The 23583-nt window shown below is 39.3% G+C and overlaps 1 protein-coding gene across 3 annotated transcripts; it reads left to right on the forward strand.

The window, feature by feature from the left end:
- The first annotated feature begins 606 nt into the window (after nt 1–606).
- LOC117426402 (C-type lectin domain family 4 member E-like) lies at nt 607–23312 on the forward strand. Of its 3 annotated transcripts, XM_059033387.1 has the most exons (9): nt 607–973; nt 1335–1400; nt 5035–5121; nt 7188–7289; nt 7509–7526; nt 8411–8556; nt 13121–13269; nt 13438–13557; nt 22528–23312. In XM_059033387.1, exons 1-9 carry the CDS (start codon nt 892–894, stop codon nt 22538–22540), a joined length of 783 nt encoding a protein of 260 aa, XP_058889370.1. In that variant the 5' UTR covers nt 607–891; the 3' UTR covers nt 22541–23312. The 3 variants fall into 3 exon arrangements, with proteins under 3 accessions (XP_058889370.1, XP_058889369.1, XP_058889371.1); XM_059033386.1 differs by lacking the exon at nt 22528–23312 and having other exon boundaries at nt 13438–14820; XM_059033388.1 differs by lacking the exons at nt 1335–1400; nt 22528–23312 and having other exon boundaries at nt 13438–14820.
- Nucleotides 23313–23583: the final 271 nt, after the last annotated feature.

The raw sequence follows: 23583 nt of genomic DNA on the forward strand, positions 1-23583 counted from the left end.
CGGTTATTCTCTGAACAAATTAAAACCAAGAATCTAAATACCCAAGAATTACACAAGACCAAGAATTACACAAGACCAAACTATGTAGTTCTTAAATTGTTATATAATAACTGGAACTTACAGGCTCAGTAAATAGAAAATACACACATCTTTTAGCACCAAAGCAATCCTTGTATATAAATATGTAGCAATCAGACTAGATATCATGTTTAAAACAGTATTTAGTAAACTGGTTAGATAACTTCAGTCCCAATAAACAGGTACAAGACAAACAGAACCATGCTTTGCTATAAATATCGGGCTAATAAATATGGGTAATAGTCTTAATCAGTAGATTTATATGATTTAATTAACTTAAATTACTTAAGTAGAAATCTGACAAAAAACTGTGTATTGGGGGGTTGGGGGGGGGGGGGTATTGATCATCAATTAAGCTCAATGTGGAGGGTGAAGACCCTGCACATTGAAATGTTTTCTTTTAGTTTGGCAGAGACATATGTATAAATGCAGCTGAATCAATTCAGTTAAGGGAGGAGCTCAGGAGAGAGAGGACAGCTCTTCCAGTATATAGTCTTGAAATGCTGACTCTACACAGAATTAAGTTCTGTATTTAGAAGCCTGGGTGTAGGACATTTTTGTTTGATAGATCTGTATTTGCAAATACAGCCAAGAGTGTCAAGAAAAGGAGAAGTGATACCACCACATACCAAGCGGCTATTGAACAAAACAGTGCACCACATATCAGTGTTAAAACGTATACATATTAAAAACAGATTTTCCTCTTTATTCTTGCATGATTTTAGACACAGCTGGCAAAGGGAAGCATCGCTGCAGTGTGAAGGTTGACCGACCAAGTAGAAAGAAAACGTCTTGACTCACAAAGATCCTGATATGTCGGGTGAAGTTCTCTACTCCGATGTGAAGTTTCCTCAGAAAAACAAAGGCAGAAAAGCAGCTGATCAAACCAGCACAGGTAAGAGAATTGTTCATTTAAAGAGGCAATGCTATTCAAAGTGTTTGGGCAGCCACAATGGAATGATGCTGCCATTAGGAGAATGGTACCACAGCAGGATCACTGATATTAAATGGTAATGTACACAGGCACAGGTGTTGCAATGGCAATACAATGGTATTGTTCTAAGGAGCAATTACTGAGATGCACAAATATCATTCATATATTGAATTGCTGTAAGTGGAGTGTAGCCTACTGTGAATTCCAAATGGAATAAAAACATGTTGCTTATTTTCATTATACAACTACCATTACATTGATGTTAAAACATTGCAATTACATTGCAATCAAGTTCATTTCTCCTAATGTTTCTTTACACAAGGAGATGGAAATGATGTCACCTACGCTGACGTGAAGTTTGCAGAAGCTCCAAGTGCCCAGAAACAGGGTGAGATTACAGAGTAATTATTACATCAACATCTCTGGATTTATCTTGCAATCTACAGCGTCTTTCTTGAAAGCATGTATTTATAACAAGAGTATGGCCACTAGATAACATTATGTATCATTTTTAATAGTAGCAGTCATAGTACAACCAGGATTAGAAGCAGCATGCTTCTGATTGCATGACTCAGTCTGCACTCCGGCACTGTGCTGTCCTTATTGGATGAGCCACGGGGGACCCCCAGCTAACTGTGTAACCGTACAGACTAGGAAATCTTCATTCATTTAGCAAATATTCATTCATTTAGCACCCCATCAACCTATCAACTTCCTATCATTGCAACCCAAGTATTGTGTACTCAACAGCCTGCTTAATAGTGAATAGCAGTCACTCAATTGAGGAATCAATCTTTTTTCAAACATATAAGACACAATACTACTACAATAATAATACTACTAATAATACCTATAATAATAATAATAATAATAATAATAATAATAATAATAATAATAATAATAATAATAATAATAATAATTTGTGGAAATCACTTTTACAGTCACAGAGCCCAAGAGCTTTTCTTGGTACCACCGTCTTCACTGCTATTCATTTGAACAGGTGATGCACTGGACTGCTGTGGTGTGCAGGTGGTTTACTCAGTTCATTTGAACAGGTGATGCACTGGACTGCTGTGGTGTGCAGGTGGTTTACTCAGTTCATTTGAACAGGTGATGCACTGGACTGCTGTGGTGTGCAGGTGGTTTACTCAGTTCATTTGAACAGGTGATGCACTGGACTGCTGTGGTGTGCAGGTGGTTTACTCAGTTCATTTGAACAGGTGATGCACTGGACTGCTATGGTCTACAGGTGGTTTGCTCAGTGGTATCTGTAGTGGTAGCAATACATGTTCAATTCCCCCAGAGTATCTGTAAAGCTGCTGACCAGTGAAATCTTTACTTATCTACCCTCATCTTCCTGTTATCACACAGTATCACGAGGTGCTGTTTATTTCACTGCAGTTGGTTCTCACATTATTCTAATACAGCACATTTGTGCAAAAGGGGAAGCTTGCCCTGCTAAAGAAAGAAAGAAAGAAAGAAAGAAAGAAAGAAAGAAAGAAAGAACCCAGAAGGCCAGCTATCCAGAATTAACAACACACAAGAAAATATGTCAGGAAAAAATGGCCTATCGACTTAATGGAGCTCTTACTCTTGAGAGTGGAATCCTCAGAGGAAACCACAGAGTACATGTCATCTTTTGAAAAACCAAGACTGCAATGCTTCAAAACAGTGGGGATGGGGGTGGTGATTCTGATGTGAAACAGTTTTATTGAAAACCTTTTTGTTTCAATTGTAGCAGCAATTGTATTTTGTTCTTATATTTCACTGTTGTTGCTCCATATTGCATTGCATATCATTGCCCAAGATATTTTCTTTATTTCTTTATTTCTTTAATATAATTTTATACTGGCTGTAGAAATCTGTATACTAGAGTTTGACTGTTGAAGTTCTCCCATTTCTAGTTATATATTACAGCATTAAATTTATTTTAAGTACAAAACCGCTGTTCCTTTGATTTTATAGTATCAGGTTAAAGTGATCATAGCTAACACAATAATTCAATACAACTGACCTACTTTGCACTTTTGCACATTGCTCTCAAATGTGCAGTTTTGAAAGAAACACGTGTTACAGCAAACGTGGATTTATTCTAAAACAGCTGGTGCTACTTTAGGGTTAGAACACTCTCAGTTTCTTTGCATTTAAGATATCTGCTCTGCTTGCACTTCCTGGGTCATTTTACAGCAGCAGCATCTTCTCAGTCAAAGCATGTTACTGGATGAATACATGTTAGTCAACAGGGAAGCAACTGATTGGTTAATAACAGGAAAAAAGCCATTGAAGAGGTGGGGACAATTATACAGAGATTTATTTGACCAAGTGTTTTGATATTAAAATACATTTGAAACCTATATAATGAATCAAAGTGCACAGAAGCTGTGATTAATATATATATATATATATATATATATATATATATATATATATATATATATATATATATATATGTGGTTTGCAGAAGTATTCAACTCCTTTGCTACTGCAGCCCTAAATCAGCTCAGGTGCAAATTATCTGTTTGAAAGGTCACAAAATAAGTGAAATGGTTTCAGCCTGTGTGTACTCAAAGTGGTTTAACTTGTAGATCATTTCTATCAGGTATATAAAGACTTTCAAGCTGCAACTCACATAGTGATCCAACAAAGCAATCATGAAGACCAAGGAGCTTTCGACACAAGTCAGGGATAAAGTGGTAGAGAGGCACAGAGCAGGAGAAGGGTACAAGAAAATTTCAAAGGTGCTGATTATCCCTCTCAGCACAGTGAAGTCCATCATTAAGAAGTGGAAGATGCATCATACCACCCAGACACTACCCAGATCAGGTCGCACTCCCAAACTGAGCAGCCGGGCAAGCAGGAAACTTGTTCGGGATGTCACTCTGAAGCTAACAATGATCTTGAGAGATCTGCAAAGTTCTGTGTCTGAGATGGGAGTCAGTGTTCACACATCAACAATAAGCCGGTCCCTACACAAAGCTAGCCTGTATGGACAGGTGGCAAGAAAGAAGCCATTATGCAAAAAGCCTCATCTTAAAGTAGTATGGAGTTTGTTAAAAAGCATGTAGAGGATACTGCAGACATGTGGAAAAAGGTTTTGTGGTCAGACGAGACAAAAATTGAACTTTTCTATCTAAATTCCAAGAGTTCCATCTGGCGCAAGCCCAACACTGCACATCACCCAGTCAACACCATCCCAACTGTCAAGCATGGTGGTGGCGGCATCATGTTATGGGGATGCTTCTCTTCAGCAGGGACTGAGAAGCTTGTCAGGATAAAGGGGAGAATGTATGGTGCAAAGTACAGGCGAATCCTTGACGAAAACATGTTTGAGTCAGCCAAGACTCTGAAACTGGGGAGGAAATTCATATTTTAGCAGGACAATGACCCGAAGCACAAAGCCAAAGCCACACTGGAGTGGTTGAACAAAAAGAGAATTAATGTTCTTGAATGGCCCAGTCAAAGTCCTGACTTGAATCCAATCGAAAATGTATGGCAAGACTTGAAGATTGCAGTCCATCGACAATCCCCAACAAACTTATCAGAACTGGAGCAATTTTCCCATAAAGAATGGGCAAAAATGTCACCATCCTACTGTGCAAAGCTAGTAGACTCTTAGTAGTAATTGCTGCAAAAGGTGCTTCTGCCTAGTACTGACTTAAGGGGCTGAATACTTATGCAACCATTGAATTTAATTTTGTATATTTTCTTTGCAAGTTTTGCTGACATTTAACCTCCTCCTCATATAACAGTGTTCAGTTTAACCACTACAGCTTTGAATAAAAAAAGTTTGTTTGAAAAACTGTGCATACATTATTTGTAATTTAACTAAATGTGATATTATTGGTAGGGGGTGAATACTTCTGCAAACCACTGTGTGGTGAATGTGTTATAATAGTGATAAGTTTCTTTTGATGCTCGGTATATATATATATATATATATATATATATATATATATATATATATATATATATATATATATAGAATTATCTTCAATCATATTCTTATTTTTCTTCACACAAAGGAAAGGAAAGTGATGTCACATATGCTGCAGTGAAGTTTGCAGAAGCTCCAAGTGACCAGCAACAGGAAACCTCTAATGGCACAGCAGGTGAGATCACAGATCACAGTACATCAACAGCTCTTCATTTTACCCAACAAACAGGGGCTCAGTTAACATAAACTCCAGAGTGCCATTCTACAAAGAGCATGACCAACATGTAAGAGATGTATGATGTATGATAATAACACCAACTGCTCTGGGAGGTCTGCTGCCTCCCAGCTGCCAGGGTCAAATACATCACATTGCAGGTTGACAAGCTACTGGCCAGAGTTGGGCAGAACCCGGGAGTCATCATCCATGGTGGAACCAATACTGAGGAAAAGAGCCCAAAGGTGTTTCAAAGAAGGGCTCCAGCACACTAAGTGAGTGCATAGACATAGAACTGATTACCTGTTTAAGCTAGGACTGAGGAGGGCAGGGTACACTGCTGGACCACTGGGAGAAACTAGTAAAGAGGCAGAGAGTAGCCAAGTCACAGTGGACAACAATGGTAATATTTTAAAATGCCTATGTTCAAGTGCAAGAAGAATTCAAAACAAACTACTAGAGTTACACGCAACAGAAGCCTCTGAAAACTATGATGTCATCGGGATTCAGTTTGTGGGTTTAGGTTGTTGGACAGACAAGACAGAAGAGGAGGAGGGGTGGCGCTTTATAGAGACAACATAGAGGTAAAACCAATGGACATAGATGGAACACAACATCTGTGTGAATCCATCTGGGTCAAGGAAACTGACAAGAAAACAAAAGGACTGACACTAGGAGTGTCCTACAGATGCCAAGCACAGATACCAATGATAGAATCTGTTTATGCAACAAGAAAGAAGGGGATGCCTTAATCCACTGGAACAGCCCCACAGATTGTGGAGCGACAGAGCAGGAAATGGTGGAAGTGGCAAACGACAGCTTCTTAACACAACGTGTAAAGATATATATTGCATTTATATAGTGCTTTTTATACAAAACTATCGCAAAGCACTGTACAGTACATAGCGGGAAAAAAGGACAAACCACAATACATTTGTATAGCATGTCACACATACAAATGAAGGCAGAGCATTCCATAGTTTAGGAGCTCTACAAGAAAAACCCTACCTCCCGTGTTGCTTTTGTTGACCCTAGGAATAACTAGCAGCCCGCATCCTGTGATCTCAGAGAGTTCAGAGACATCATGCTGGAAATGCAAGACCTCTTCATCCCAAAGACTAAGAATTCCAAACTAAACAAACAGTCGGAAATATGGTTTAATTGTAAAGAGGGAGATCTACCGAGCGTACAAAAAACACAACATAGAGCAAAACAAAATGAGCACAAGGAAGTTCTTGTGCAAGTAAAGAAAATATATTAGACATGCAAAGAGATATAGCTCCATATTGCTACAAACAATAAACATAACACCTCTCTGGAAAGAGTCCAGTGAAGAACAACCAGACTAATCATTTACTACCGCCCTGATGAGACAAGCATCAGTGAGAGAGAGGCCAGACTAATCATTTACTACCATCCTGACGAGATGAGCACCAGTGAGAGAGCTACCAGACTAATCATTTACTACTGTCCTGATGAGACGAGCGTCTGTGAGAGAGAGGCCAGACTAATCATTTACTACTGCCCTGACGAGACGAGCGCCCGTGAGAGAGAGGCCAGACTAATCATTTACTACCACCCTGACGAGACGAGCGTCTGTGAGAGAGTGACCGGACTAATCATTTACTACCGCCCTGACGAGACAAGCGCCCGTGAGAGAGAGGCCAGACTAATCATTTGCTACCACCCTGACGAGTCAAGCACCAGTGAGAGAAAGGCCAGACTAATCATTTACTACCATCCTGACAAGACAAGCGCCAGTGAGAGAGCAACCAGTCTAATCCCATGGCTCAAAGGAACAAGCTATAAAGACCCAACTTGACAGTTTTGAGATCAATCAGCTACTGGCAATCAAACAAGCTTAGATGGGCCAGATGGCCTCTTCTGCTCTATACATGTTCTTATGATTTTATGTTCCTATGCTCTTCAGTCTACCCAACAAACACTGTGAGAGAATGAGCTATTTCACTGCTGTCTGTGTAAGCTGTGTGTGAGTCAATCCTGTGCTGTGTTCTCTCTCTCATTAGATCCTTCTGTCTGCAGAGTGTTTTCGTGCAGACAGGTTGCATTGGTCGTGACGTTGCTGTGCTTGCTCTTAATGGCTGCCATGATATTCCTTGCATTCTACCGTGAGTATTTCACACAACATAGATGGAAATGTTTCATGGTTCACTTATAATCAAAGCTTAGCAACAGAATCATATAATACAGTTGTGAACCAATTGTGAAGGCAATTTCTGAAAGTGTTAAGCCTCCATCAGTCAGAAACCAAACAAAGTCACATAACTGCAATATGGAAGCTGCATAAGTTTGGACGTTAAGGCAATTTTGTTTTACTTTCTTTTCAGTTGTGGGCGTCCTCCAAGGTCAGTGAGCATCCTCCTGTTCCACTATAAATCAAAGTGTTTGACGACCTGAAATGAAGGCATTTATAATTAGACCATTCTTTAACCTAGAATGGTACCTGCTCTCATTTTCTAAAAAAAGAAAATTGAATGCATGTTTGCTATAACAGGTGTGTACAGTATTTCAAAACTGCATGTGTGAGACCTACAAAGCGAATGGAAAGTCATTACAGGTAAGATCATAAGTGCACACTGGTGCAGTGGGTGCTGAGCCTCCCTGAAGACGTGCATGTTTGTTATAAAGTGTGAGTATAGACATTAACTAATGACATTCAGTTTATAATGTATTCTAGACATTAACTAATGACATTCAATTTATAATGTGTTGAATTTGTATTAGTTCTATTTTGTCAAAAGTAAAATAATCTGACTTTTTTTCTTCAGCAGCACCCCATTCAAGTATGGAATGTTTTTTTTTTGTTTTATTATATACAGGGCAGTGATCCAAAACTCACTTTTAAGAAAAGACACAGAGAACACAAAGCAATCCTCTAACAACCATTTGCAGCTACCAGATAAATACTTCGTGCAACAAGCTTGATCTTGGTTGTGGATAACTGCACTAGAAACAGGACTTTGTGATCTTGAATTGCACATCTATTCATAACCCACAACAGTGAAGGTTTCTTTTCTGCCTCAAATTACAAAGAAATGACTTCAGTCAACAATGACTTGAGCAAGACTGAACAGTATTGTACTCCACAATCACAAAGAGGGATCTAAAGCATTTGTAAATTAATTAACAGAAGCCCAGCGAGAAGGAACCGATGTGCAAGGTTATATAATTGGGTAATTTGCTAGAACCTCTTAAAAGACAGCTACTGTATCTTTCTCTCATTATGCAGGTGTCCCACACTGTCCACAGGAATGGGAGATGTCCAGTAACAAGTGTTACTTCTTCTCAAATGATAGAATGGACTGGAGTTCCAGTCATAAAAACTGCACATCAATGGGGGGTCACCTGGTGATTATAGAGACTGTGGAAGAACAGGTATGGCAATCTTCTTTACAGTGTTTATATTGTCATTTTTATTAATCATGGCATTGCTTGTTGCGCTAGACCATTCTGGACAGAAGCACACCTTCATTCTTTTGAAAGAAGTGCTGTTATATTCTTGCACCATCTTATTGAATTAATTTGTTTATTTCATGAAGTTTTAGCCAGGACTATTACTCCCTGAGCCTACAGGTTTCAGTCTGTCTCTCTTCTTTAACAGTAACGCAGAATCAGACTCTTCCAGGGTCCTGCTTCATCTGTGTGTCTGCAGTGCACTATAGGTGATGAAGACCTCCTAGACCAATGAATCATTTCAACTGTCTTCTCTTCCATCTCCAGGGTTAGGAATTTCCAAAACATATGCCAGTACTGGAGAACCGCACATTTTGAATAAGTAATCCAGTATTTAAATGCTGGTCCAACAAGAGGAGGAGTAACTTGTAGGTTATTGATTTTTATTCCAGTAGTATGAATAACAGGCTGTAATAGATACACCTACTTAAGAAAGCAAGTCAAAGCAAAAGATTCAGCAAAAGAAACTTCTGTGTCATTGCAAAATCCTGCTTGTGTAAATAATGTGTGTGGGAATGTAAGGTTGGCAGAAATAGAGTTAATTTTGTCCCTGCCAGCAGTCACAGGTGTGGTCATTCCCCAATTGAGTGCTAATTGGGGAGTGGCCACCTGTATAAAGGAGAGAAAAATCCTTTGTTTGGAGGGTGGAGTTTGGAGTGTGTTTTTTTTTTTTTGGGGGGGGGGGGGGGGGGGATTGGGAATGTACAAAATGCCTACACACAAAAACCCAAGAAGAATGTGCCCGTGACCATAGGGATTTCATTGACTTTTCATTGTCATTTCAAGACAGCAAAGGAAATAAGGTACAACTTAAGTATGCAAGTACTGTCGAGTTTCTACTATACATATTTTGACAGAAAAAAAAAACACTCAAGCATTTTGGAAAGTAACCGAAAACACTAATTTCATACAGTATATCAAAAACGAAAGTCCCGAAAAAAAACAATTTACATAAAACTCGAAAATAGCTAAAAATAATCATTGAAAAATACAATTAATAAAACCCGAAAAACAGAAGCCCTAAATATAACCTACAATATTATATTGTTCTTATATACAAGCCTGTTGTTATCTCTACTGGACCTGGCAGCCACCAATTCCTTCGTTTTGAACAAGGAATGCACCAGGGAAAATATCAGTAGGAGCGATTTCATCTTGAAGTTAGCCACAGCGCTTTGGCAGAAACATTTTGATCAGAAAGCAGCAGGCTGCTGCAGCTCAACCTGGATTCAGTGCTACATATGTTACTTTTGTTTTAAATTAAAAAATAATATGTACATATACCTGTTTACACACTAGTTTCTTTTGAAATGTTTATTTTATTTGGGTTTTTGAAGTAGTGCTTTATATTTGGTAAGTTAGATAAACCCCTTTTATGTTTAATTGTTCATTTTGATATTGAGGTTGTTTAAAATGTAACTGTCATAATGAGTATGAGTATATACATATGAGTATAACCATGGCGGTTCTAGTGTTAAACCCCATTCTCTCATCGTAGATGAGATCATTCAGAGATGACGGCTTATAGTGCAATCTGTTTATGTGTCTACAGATAGAAGGGAGAGAGTGGTGTTTTTTATCAACTTTAGATGTAAAATATAACTCTGAAGAATATATTTTTCTTGGAGGGGATTTTAATTGCACTACTAACGATAAATTAGATAGGAACCATATGAGGCTCCATGCCCAGTCTGCCAGGGAGATGCTCAGGATTGTGGAGAAGTGGGAGTTAGTAGATGTGTGGAGGAATTTTAATGGTGACAAAAGGCAGTATACCTGGATGCAGATCAGAGATATCACACTCCCTAGCTAGATTAGACTGGGTTTATTGTTTTAAACACCAGTTTTACAGGTTGTTTTATGAGCCCCATGGGAATATCAGACCACTCTCTAGTAATCACTACTGCTTTACTCCCATCATTAAAGCCAAGGAGTTCACATAGGCATTTTAACACACTTTTAACTCATGATGTACATTTTAAGGAATGTTATTTTTTTTTGGTAGAGGTGGCAAGTATAAATTCACTGTTATAATTCACTGAGGCAGTGGTGGGATGATGGGAAGCTGCAGATCTGCCAGTTCTGTCTGCAGTACACTGTGAGTGTCACAAAGAACATCAATGAGTCAGAGAGCCCTAGAGATTGACATTGTGGATCTCCAGCATGATCTGGAGTCCACTACAAATAGCAGGTAGATTGCAGACCTCAAAGCCAAGAAAGATTAATTGAATGACTTGTTAGACACTAAAGTACAGGGGGTGCTCATTTGATCCAGGTTTCAGAGTGTGCTAGGATGGATGCCCCCACGCAGTATTTCTTTGGTCTGGAGAAGAAACAGAGCCAGAGTAAGCTGATCCACTGCCTGCATTTAGTGTGGGGAGATCCGCGGGAGAAAGGTGGAGTTTACTCCCAGCTGTTCTCCAGTGAGTTGCAGGACAAAGAGGATGGCACTCAGCTGTTATACAGCAATCTACCACAGGTCCCTGCAAAGGAGAAGGGCAGACTGGAGAGGGCACAGCGATCTACCACAGGTCCCTGAAGAGAAGGGCAGACTGGAGAGGGTACAATGATCTACCACAGGGCCCTGAAGAGGAGAAGGGTAGACTGGAGAGGGTACAGCGATCTACCACAGGTCCCTGAAGAGAAGGGTAGACTGGAGAGGGTACAGCGATCTACCATGTCCCTGAAGATGAGAAGGGCAGACTGGAGAGGGTACTGCGATCTACCACAGGTCCCTGCAAAGGAGAAGGGCAGGCTGGAGAGGGTACAGCGATCTACCACAGGTCCCTGAAGAGGAGAAGGGCAGGCTGGAGAGGATACAGCGATCTACCCCAGGTCCCTGAAGAGGAGAAGGGAAGACGAGAGGGTACAGCGATCTACCACAGGTCCCTGAAGAGGAGAAGGGTAGACTGGAGAGGATACAGCGATCTACCACAGGAACCTGAAGAGGAGAAGGGCAGGCTGGAGAGGGTATAGCGATCTACCACAGGTCCCTGAAGAGGAGAAGGGCAGGCTGGAGAGGATACATCGATCTACCACAGGTCCCTGAAGAGGAGAAGGGCAGGCTGGAGAGGATACAGCGATCTACCCCAGGTCCCTGAAGAGGAGAAGGGAAGACGAGAGGGTACAGCTATCTACCACAGGTCCCTGAAGAGGAGAAGGGTAGACTGGAGAGGGTACAGCGATCTACCACAGGTCCCTGAAGAGAAGGGTAGACTGGAGAGGGTACAGCGATCTACCATAAGTCCCTGAAGATGAGAAGGGCAGACTGGAGAGGGTACAGCGATCTACCACAGGTCCCTGAAGAGGAGAAGGGCAGACTGGAGTGGGCGTTCATGCTGCAGGAGCTCTTTGATGCCCTGCAAGGGCTGAGTAATGGTAAAGCCCTCTCATCGACGGGCTCCCGGTGGAATTTTATAAAACCTTCTGGGGTCTGCTGGGTCTGGCCCAAAAAAAAATGCCCCTCAGCTGCAGGGTGGCAGTTGTCACACTACTAGCAAAAAAGGGTTACCTATGTGCAGAGGAACTGGGAGGGGGTGCTGGAAGAGCAGAGGAACTGGGAGTGGGTGCTGGAGGAGTTGCAGAGGACCCCCTGTATAACGCTTTTCATGGCAGAGCCATCTTAAGGCACATAACAGAAAACAACAATTCAAAACATTAACAATAAAACGGCAAAACTCATAAAAACAGTAATAAAAATCTAGTACATAATATATTTTTAATATAATTATATAATTAATATATAAGTATAGGCCTGGTTGCCTATAATTATGGCTAGCATGGGTGCAAGAGGAGACCTCAGTGACTTTGAAAGTAGGGTGATTGTTGGGGCGCGTTTGGCAGGAGCTTCAGTGACCAAGGCAGCTCAACTTGCTTATATATATATATATATATATATATATATATATATATATATGTAAGAACAGTAAAAAAAAAAGGCAGATTAAAATGGAAACGATAAATTGTACAAAATAGGTTTTTAATCGGACAGGCCGCCCAGGGATATAAGGGACTAAAAGATCCCTTAAGTATGATGGGGCCAGAGGGCTGGAGATCTGCAGTGTAAGGTATCACATACCATCACTGCTATTAATTATTTTATTAGTGTTCTTAACCCTTCAGTGTGTGACTCCTGCCCGTTCAGCACTCAATGGAAAACAACTAACAATATTTATTTTACGTCAGACCAAGATCACTATATATATAATAGCAGAAAAAACCTGGTCGAAGGTCATTTTAAGCTTGATGGTGTTGTATATTCATGATCCTTGTCAAACAGAGTTGGATCCTGTAATTAGTGTGTCTCTATCTTTGCACATTGTAATTGATTACATTGCTTTCTGTTTATCTGTATTTTTATACATTTGACAATAAAGTACACATAGAACTCAGATCTGTTTTCAGATCTGTGATTAGGACTACCACTGCAGTCTGGTTTTACCAGAGAAGGACTCTTAACTGACAAGATGAGTTGTTTTCTGTTTAGAGATTCCTATCAGAAAAATCTAAGCAGATCCTGAACAATACTATTCTGACCATGAAAAAAGAGCTGCAGCACTGGATCGGACTGACCGATGTGGTAAAAGAAGGAGACTGGCTCTGGGTGGACAACACAACTCTCAATTCAAGAACAGTGTAAGAACTGCACTCCCATTCTGAAATCACATCACAAAGATTAGGATACATTTTTTGCTGTGCACTAACTTGATGCCTCTAGAATATTGCTGATTAAGTGCTACAGTGAAACACTGAGCATGCACAGGTTAGTGCTGTGATCCTGACTGACACTTGCATATCTTTCAGATACTGGGCCACTAGACAGCATGATGGTGGTAAAGAGCCAGATAACTATGATAAACTGGACACATCTGGGGAGGACTGTGTACATCTACTTCCAGTAAAGAATAACACCCTGAACATCTGGTACGATGCATTATGCTCAGCTCAGTATAAAAGGATCTGTGAAACAATACCACAGCTGGTCTAAACAATCCACAAGCAAGGGTTTTAGCTACAACTATTTAAATAAAAAAAAAGAAAAACATCAATTACATAATTCTGAAAAATATCCAAATCATAATGAAAAAACACAGCAACACAGCAACACTTCCCATTCTAACATCACTTGAACTATTCCATCATTACAGACCTGTATATGACAGGTCTAGTAAAGAGAAATCCACTCAATACAGCACACCAGTAAACTAATCAAGTGTCTGCTCATATATTGCGCTTTGTTATTTCTGTTTCTGTACAAGTCACTGGAACTGTTTAATTTGTTTAACTGTATTGTCTTTTTAAAGTGATTTATTGCTGAAAGGTTTTAAGGAGGTGAGGCTTATTATTTTCCAATGTGTGTATATTATTTTTTCATATACAGCTGTGGCCAAATGTTTTGCATCACCTAGAATTTTAGGATGAGACATAATTAAAACAAAAACGATATGAACATTATGATATATATTGTTTTAACATTATGTAATCAAAGAAACTACAAAATTATATCTCAAAAGTCTACCGGAAGTCATAATAGTAGTACTGTACAGTATTTTGTGTTAGATTTTGAAATGTCACATTTTTTCAATATTTGTCAGTTTTTTGTTAAGTATATGGTAATCTACAAAGCATTATATAATTCTTATGTTAATGTAACATTATTCAACACTTTTTATTTGACTTTATGAAGCAAAATGACTTATAATATAATACTTGTATGTCTATGTGGCAGGGCAGAAACCCTGCATGTGTAAATAATGTGTAAATATAAAGTTAAATGTGAAAAAGTGTGTGTTAGATATGGCAGGGCTGGAAGTTAAGATGTCAGCCCTGGTTGTTTTTGGTGTGTTTTTGGTGGTGGTTGGCAGGGATAGGGTTAATTCCTATGCCTGCCAAATAATTGTGCAGAATGTAGCCAGGTGTTGATTGAATTATTAGTTCTCAATCAACCCTGGCCACATGGTATTAAAGGGATCTAAAGAACTCCATTTAGAGTGAGAGCCTGCGAGAGAGACACATGCTCCTGAATGTGTGTTTAAAAACCTCATGTGATAGCACTGCCTGGGTTCTTTTGTTTGTTCATTTTTGTGGTATGTGATTGTTTTGTTATAACCTTTATTTTGCTATGCGCGCTGTGTTTTGTTTTCTTATTTTCATTTAATAAACCAGTGCAGCAGAGATTAAACTGCAGTTTTACTGTCTCTGAGTCTCTGTCCACCCAGCCACCCAGTCACAGTCTATTTAATGCATCCTGTATAAAAAGTTTTCTCCAGTGCGCCTATGTGTGTATCTGCAGTGAGATGGACAGCTCACCATCATAGAAGTACAGGATTGTAAGTAGTGAAGATAGTGTAAGTGAGTTGTTTAATTATAGTAGTGCAGATAGATAGTGTTAGTGGTTATTTAAGACAAAAGGAAAGACTCCCAGTGGAAATGAGTGTCATTACATTTGAGAAGTTTCTTTAGTATAACTAATGAGAAATCTTATCAGTCCCATATGATATGACATTGCAATGTACACCAAACATGCAGTACAATAGGAACGTGACATTCACCATGAGTTCTGAAATACAAGACACAGGCAGGCATGTCTGTTTAAGACGGCTAGCTTACATGACAACTGTATAAAAGCAGTTTATTGCTGAATGAGTAGAGGCTTATTATTTTTCTAACCTTAGGCCAAAGCCAGTGTGGTCGTGATCAATTGACATTGAAGACAGCTCCTCACTTCCAGGACTGAGGGAGAGTGGATTTCTGTCCTGGTCACTGGGATTGTTAAATGGCTTGGTTGCATTTTAGTTAACTACTGGCAGTACCATTTTTGGTTTGATATTTAGATGTTCATGTTTTTAATTAAAAGTGCTCTCTTCATCGCTTACCTGCATGTTCTGTGTCTGTGAGTCCTGAATCTGCCTTGACTGCCAAGCTACCCTGCACAGAATTACATTAGAAAACATTTTTTTTTTTTTTTGCTGTGCTTGGTAAAATGTGCATCTTGTATGATTAATAGTTTGGTTCATCAGTGTACAGAAAAACAGAACAGAAAAAACAAAAAAGAACTTGCATTCACAAACGTATTCATGATTTCTAATTATAAAGATATTAAACTGCTTCTTAAATTTGGAGAAGTACAAAATCATAATACTCTTCCAGGAAATGAATTGCAACACATTCTGCCTTGGCTATAATGTTCTGTTCCCATAGCAATGGTCTCTTGAGAAATAGGAACCTTGTTTTAGATAACTTTCAGACACTGAGCTTCTTGTTGCATACAGTGTGCTAGTGATCAGAGCCGTGTTTCAGACTGAACTGCTGTCATGAACACACTTCAGAACCGTGTGCCCCAGTGTGCTAGTGATCAGAGCCGTGTTTCAGACTGTACTGCTGTCATGAACACACTTCAGAACCGTGTGCCCCAGTGTGCTGGTGATCAGAGCCGTGTTTCAGACTGTACTGCTGTCATGAACACACTTCAGAACCGTGTGCCCGAGTGTGCTAGTGATCAGAGCCGTGTTTCAGACTGTACTGCTGTCATGAACACACTTCATAACCGTGTGCCCCAGTGTGCTAGTGATCAGAGCCGTGTTTCAGACTGTACTGCTGTCATGAACACACTTCATAACCGTGTGCCCCAGTGTGCTAGTGATCAGAGCTGTGTTTCAAACTGAACCGTGTGCCCCAGAGCATTTATTTAGAAAAAAAGAAAGCTAAAGCTACCAATCATTGATTAAACAAATCAAGCAAAAATGTAAACAGTCCCATTAAGAGCACATGTCCTGTATTGTAGCTCTGTTTTCATTTCGATGCTGTAAAAGCCATTTACTGGCAGAAAGTTGTTTAATGAAATTAGTTTAATTGTATGCACATGGGGGCTGATGTAAAGTGATCTGTGGCTGCAAAACACCGATATTGCACCAAAATCAGTATTTTGCACACGCAAACCGTGTTTAGTTGCTTCAAAGTGGGAGTTTAGTGGCCACTAAAAATGCAGCGTATGTAAAGAATGGTTTTCACTTGCCGTTCTGCACCTGTTATCAAATTAGCACTTTACCATCATTTATCCATTTAAATGATTGTGACAGAATAGTTAAGTGTTGACGTCCCCAGACCAGGAAGTTGACAGACACAAGTACTGCTTGTGAAAGTGCTGGGCGTGTTTTTATTAACTTAAATACACTCAAATACAAAAACACTTTTACAAAACCAACATGCTCACAGAACAAAATAAAAGTTTAAACAAAAACAGTCCCGAACACACAATCGCCTCACAAGTATCGTGCTGGTCCTTTCAGCACGAGTAGCAATTGTTATTTTATTAATTTCTCTCTCTCTCTCTCTCTCTCTCTCTCTCTCTCTCTCTCTCTCTCTCTCTCTCTCTCTCTCTCTCTCTCTCTCCACCCACCCACCACCAACACAGACAAAGACAAGCTTATGTACACTTGGACACTCAAACAATAAGTCAATTGCACAATCCCCTCAAATGCACCCAGGTGTTTCCCATTCAGCTCTAGAGGCTTCTGGTACATTAAGTTTGTAGGCCTTTGGCCATGACACGCCTCCCATGGACTAAAAACTACACCTAGTGAATCTACCAGCAGGGCTCTCAACCTGCCATTTTTCTACACTTAAGGCTCTGCCCTGCCACAATGATACTGAAATGTATTCAAATGAAGAAAAGAGCATAGAATTGGGCGGGAATCTGGAATACTAAGCGACACAAACGTTATAGTGAGAGGTAAGGATTCTGCCTTGTACTTAAGAACATAAGAACGTTTACAAACGAGAGGAGGCCATTTGGCCCATCTTGCTCGTTTGGTTGTTAGTAGCTTATTGATCCCAGAATCTCATCAAGCAGCTTCTTGAAGGATCCTAGGGTGTCAGCCTCAACAACATTACTGGGGAGTTGGTTCCAGACTCATAATTCTCTGTGTAAAAAAGTGCCTTCTATTTTCTGTTCTGAATGCCCCTTTATCTATTCTCCATTTGTGACCCTTGGTCGACATTGTCAATACCTTTTAGAATTTAGAATGCTTGAATCAGATCACTACGTAGTCTTCTTTGTTAAAGGCTGGATAGATTCAATTATTTTAGCCTGTCTGCATACGACATGCCTTTTAAACCAGGAATAATTCTGGTCGATCTTCTTTGCACTCTTTCTAATGTAATGAGGTGACCAGAACTGAACACAATATTCTAGATGAGGTCTACAAATGCATTGTAGTTTTAGCATTACTTCCCTTGATTTATATAGGAGGCTGTGTTTTTACCATTACTTGCCTTGATTTACATAGGAGGCTGTGTGGTCCAGTGGTTAAAGAAAATGGCTTGTAACCAGGAGGTCACCAGTTCAAATCCCACCTCAGCCACTGACTCATTGTGTGACCCTGAGCAAGTCACTTAACCTCATTGTGCTCCGTCTATCGGGTGAGACATAGTTGTAAGTGACTCTGCAGCTGATGCATATTTTATACACCCTAGTCTCTGTAAGTCGCCTTGGATAAACGCGTCTGCTAAATAAACAAATAACTATATATGCGAGCATTTTGTTGGCCTTTTTTGTAGCTCCCCCACATTGCCTAGATGAAGTCATTTCTGAGCCAACATAAACTCCTAGATCATTTTCATAGATTCCTTCTTCAATTTCAGTATCTCTCATGTGGTATTTATAATGGACATTTTTATTTCCTGCATGCAGTACCTTACACTTTTCTTTATTAAATGTAATTCGCCATGTGACCAGTTCTGAATACTGTCTAGATCATTTTGAATGACTTTCGCTGCTGCAACAGTGTTTGCCACTCCTTCTGTTTTTGTGTCATCTGCAAATTTAACAAGTTTGCTTACTATACCAGAATCTAAGTCATTAATGTAGATTTGGAAGAGCAAAGGACCTAATACTGATCCCTGTGGTACACCTCTGGTTACCTCGCTCCATTTTGAAGTTTCTCCTCTAATCAGTACTTTCTGTTTTCTACATGTTAACCACTCCCTAATCCATGTGCATGCATTTCCTTGAATCCCTACTGCATTCAGTTTGAGAATTAATCTTTTATGTGTGACTTTGTCAAAAGCTTTCTGGAAATCTAAATAAACCATGTCATATGCTTTGCAATTACCCATTGTCAATATCCTTAAAAAAGGCAATCAGGCTAGGCAGACACGATCTCCCTTTCCTAAAACCATGCTGACTCTCTCCCAGGATACTGTTACCATATAGGGGTTTGTCTCCATTTTTGGGGATAGGTATTACGTTTGCAATTCAACAGTCTGTCGGTACAACCCCTGTGTCAAGGGACTGTTGCATGATCTTGGTTAACGGTTTGTAAATAATTTCTTTCATTTCTTTGAGTACTATTGGGAGGATCTCATCCAGCCCAGGGGATTTGTTTATTTTAAGAGCTCCTAGTCCCTTTAACACTTCTGCCTCTGTTATGCTAAAGTTATTTAAAACAAGTAGGAACAGGTTGACATGTGGGGCATGTTGTCCATATCCTCCTTTGTAAAAACTTGTCAAAAGTAATAATTTAATATATTTGCTATTTTTTTTTCTTCATCTATGATTTTGCCATTTGTATCTCTTAGACATACAACATCCTCTTTGAATGTTATCTTGCTGTTATAATATTGGAAAAACATTTTGGAATTGGTTTTAGTCCCCTTAGCAATATTGATTTCTATCTCACTCTTGGCCTTACTTTTGGGATGTAATTGTTTTGTGCCACTAGTACTACATTTTTTTAAAAAAACATCCTTTTCTGTGGATGTTTTCTCTATTTTACTCCTATCTACTTCTGTTAGTCTCTGTTTCATACCTTCATAGTTTGCTTTTCTAAAATTGTAAACCTTAGTTTTAGTCATTACTTTTGGGGTTTTAAAAATCACTTCAAATGAGACCATGTTGTGGTCTGAGTTTGCCAATGGCTCTGTGACCTCTGTTTTAGTTATTCTGTCTTTGTTATTTGAAAAGACTAAATCAAGGCATGCCCCCCCTCTAGTCGGTGCCATGACAAATTGCATTAGGAAGCAGTAATTTGTCATTTCCACCATTTCAATTTCGTCTGTCGTGCTCCCCACCGGGTTTTCCCATTTTATATGGGTGAAGTTGAAATCCCCCATTAGTATGGCTTCTCCTTTTCTACCCACATTTCTAATGTCATTGTATAACAAATTATTTTGCTCGCCGTCTGAATTTGGCGGTCTATAGCATGCTCCTTTTATAATGCCCTTTTTGTCCATTATTCTAACCCATATTGATTCGGCGTTGTTTTCTTTGTCCTGATTTAACACCTGGGCTTCAAGACTATTTCTTATGCATAGCGCTACCCCTCCTCCTCTTCTGTCCTGACTGTCTTTCCTGTACAGTGTGTACCCACTAATATTATATTCGTCTCCATCACTCTCAGACAACCATGTTTCTGTAACACCTATCACACCATAGTTACTTGTTAGTGCAGTAGCTTCAAGTTCTCACATTTCTGTTTCTGAGCTCCAGTGAAGACTACCAGACCTCAGATGGAATTCTGATCAAACCGCATTACTCATAGAATAATGAGGAACATATTTGTATTCATTAGCAACAAAACTAGTGCTGCATAAAATCACGAAAAAAACCCCAGAAAAACTGTAAATGTTATTTTTTTTTAAACGTATCCATTTTCTAATAGCAACATAACCCTCATAAGAGTGCTTTATGATAGGCACATTGGAACTGCAGTTTAACACCACACTGCAGTAAAATCACACTGTAACTGTAGTTTAACATTACATTTTCATTTTAAACCGAAAAAAAAAACTAATAAAACACCCCCAATACAAAATAAAAAATTAAATTGGTGTATAGCCAATAAACACCAGAAAACACTGGAAATGGTTAATCGATTCACATTGACTACACCCGTTTTGCGTTTAAAAAAAAAAAAAAAAAACACCTTTCCCAGTGTAGTTAGGCAATGTCTTCCTGTCTTGCATCTATCATTGATTCATTCTGAATACTTTAAAACCACCCCAAATACTGAGTGGCAGAACATTCCTACATGTAGTGGACAAAAACATGGAAACACCAAGTGTTGGGCCACTATGGTATCCAGCTCTGTGGAGTTCTCGGGGGACCGTTTTTGATGAAACTGGCTGCTCGCGCCCCAGGTAGAAATTTGCAGTCAATTGATCTGCAGTTGCTCGCCTGTTTTGCCTTGCACTTCGAATTAATGCACGGATATCACAATCCTGGAGTATGTGCTTCCGTCCACTGCTACCCTTTGCTGATGATGTCTTTCCCTCGGAATTCCATGCCGACATCACCTTAGACACCGTTGCTCGTGAAACATCAGCAAGTTGAGATTTCTTGATTACTGAAGCTCCTCCCAGTAATCACCCCTCTTTCAAAGTCACTGAGGTCTCCTCTTGCGGCCATGCTAGCCATAATTATAGGCAACCAGGCCTGTCCAGCATTTTTGTGCATGACCCTAAGCATGCTGGGATGTTATTTGCATAATTAACGCATGAGCCACACCTGTGTGGAAGCTCTTGCTTTCAATATACTTGGTGTCGCTCATTTACCCAGGTGTTTCCATTTTCATGTCCACTACCTGTACATTTCTATTGGAGACTTTGCTTGTGAGATTTAAAACAAGATTACAATTACAATAGATGGATTGTTAGCAAGATTTAAAGCTACTACACAATACTAATGTTTTTATTTTATTATTATTTATTTCTTAGCAGACGCCCTTATCCAGGGCAACTTAAAATAGTTACAAGATATCACATTATTTTTACATACAATTACCTGTTTATACAGTTGGGTTTTTATTGGAGCATTCGAGGTAAAGTACCTTGCTCAAGGGTACAGCAGTAGTGTCCCCCACCTGTGATTGAACCCACAATCCTCCAGTCAAGGGTCCAAAGCCCTAACCACTACTCCACACTGCTGCCCAATGTACCAAATTCTTTTGTCAAAGTATGAAATTCGTTTTTACATGTTGTTTATGTTGTTATGCATGTTACATAATAATTTGTTTTATTATAAAGCTTAATCTTTACTTTAATTTATATCTTTCAATAGAACAATTAAATCACTTTCTTTCATTTTTTAACTGCTGTTTTTAACAATGGTTTCCGGGTGTATATGTCAAATTTATTATTTTTTTTTTTTTTTAAGAATACATACACAGCAGTCCTGACAGTGATGACAGAGATATCTCAATTTTAAAACAATGAACTTGCTTACAGACTGCGTTGTGTTTGCCTCCTGAGTTGGAGACAGCAAGGTTTTTAGAAGTGGGCAGAAAACAGCAAGGACATAGTAGACGCTGTTTTCAGTTTCAAACACATTTTCTAACTATCAGAAAACTAATTGGACAGTGACTGGATTGCCACAGTCTGCACTATCAGCTCCTCCTCACTTACCTCCCAATGGGAGCTATTACTAGAGAATGAAAAAGGGATCTTTAATACCACTCAGAATGATTACACATGTCATACAATGGAAAGGAAAGGGTCCATAGAAATACATTTGAATCTACTTATTAATTAATACAATAAAATATTTCATCTCAACCTTCCCTCTCTGTCTCTCGCTCTCTCTGAGTTTCTGTGTTGCTGTGTGTCTGTCTCTGAACACATGACCTTGTGGTAATGTGAGGGTGAAAGAACTGTGATGATTGGTGTGAGAGTTACCACAGAAAGTATACTGTGGAATACAAACAAGAGCATTCATGTCAAACATTTAGAAAGCCAAAGACTTCACAAACTATCTAATGATATATTGTTTTTCATGTGTTACAATGTTTAAATATTTAGTTGTTTGCCTAATTATGTCAGGTACGTAAAACTGGATACAGCAAGATAATGAATTAATGAATTAATGTCTTTAATTCAGAAGCTTCTCTTTCATTTCAGGTGCACACAGTGAAGACCAGGTGACTCAGAGCCCTGCTTCACAGGGAGTTTCAGAAGGAGAATCACTTCAGATAAACTGTCGCTATCAGACAAGCAGTTTTTATGCAATGCACTGGTATAAACAAGCTCCTAACCAGGGTTTAAAATACATAAACCAAGCCCGACGCACAGGAACATTTGGGGACGATTCAGGAAAATATAAACCAACAGTAGATACCTCATCTAAAACTGGCTCCCTGACAATAAAGCCTTCAGTGTCTGATTCTGCAATCTACTACTGTGTACTAGAACCAGCACAGTGATACAAAGCAGTGCCCTACCCATACAAAAACCCTGGAGTGTACAGAGGCTAGTGATTACAATGCTGATGGCATTTCCAATGACAGCTCTTCTGTGTAGAAGGGTAACCGCAGTGCACATTATACTGTGGTGAGTGCTGGATTTCCTGAGTTCTGGGAAGGTTCATTGGAAAGTGGATAGGGCGACTGCAGTTAGTCAATGAAGAACTGAAACCTCTTTGACTTGCATCCAGTTAATTGCTAATGAAGGTGTTGATAAAACAAGATGGTAACCACAACTATGAACTGCAGAGTTACATGATTACATCACATTTACATCACTGTTTCTGTTTCTCTTTGCTGATTGGTTACACACATTTGACGTCCAAAACCTCTAAGCAGAATATTTCAGAGCAGCATTGTGAAGAGAAAAGCACCACAATCAACACAGAGACAGAACCTTTCTATTCTGTTCTTAAAGAAATCAGCACTGAACTAAAACGGATACATTAATCATGTGTATGTTTATTATCCTGCCAGGTAATTTCAACATAATAAGAAATATTATTATTATTATAGTTATTGTTATTGTTATTACTGTTGTTTCTGACTCTTTATTAAATGCTCTATTTTCTCCATAATGTTCAGTCATGACAAGTGGGGATTCCATCAGTCCTCGACAGACAGCAGAGTCCAGAACAGAAGGAGAGTCAGTAACGCTCAGCTGCTCTTATACTGCAAGTAGTGAATACGTTTATCTCTACTGGTATCGGCAGAA

This window comes from Acipenser ruthenus, chromosome 11 (genome assembly GCF_902713425.1).
Source record: "Acipenser ruthenus chromosome 11, fAciRut3.2 maternal haplotype, whole genome shotgun sequence".
In the NCBI taxonomy this organism is placed as follows: domain Eukaryota; kingdom Metazoa; phylum Chordata; class Actinopteri; order Acipenseriformes; family Acipenseridae; genus Acipenser; species Acipenser ruthenus.

What these genes read in the sequence shown, in the direction of transcription:
- LOC117426402 (XM_059033386.1), top strand. Translation starts at nt 892, where the DNA reads ATGTCGGGTGAAGTTCTCTACTCCGATGTGAAGTTTCCTCAGAAAAAC. An exon ending in AGCTGATCAAACCAGCACAG is followed by an intron (nt 974 to 1,334) that starts GTAAGAGAATTG and finishes TCTTTACACAAG; the next exon opens with GAGATGGAAATGATGTCACC. An exon ending in TCCAAGTGCCCAGAAACAGG is followed by an intron (nt 1,401 to 5,034) that starts GTGAGATTACAG and finishes CTTCACACAAAG; the next exon opens with GAAAGGAAAGTGATGTCACA.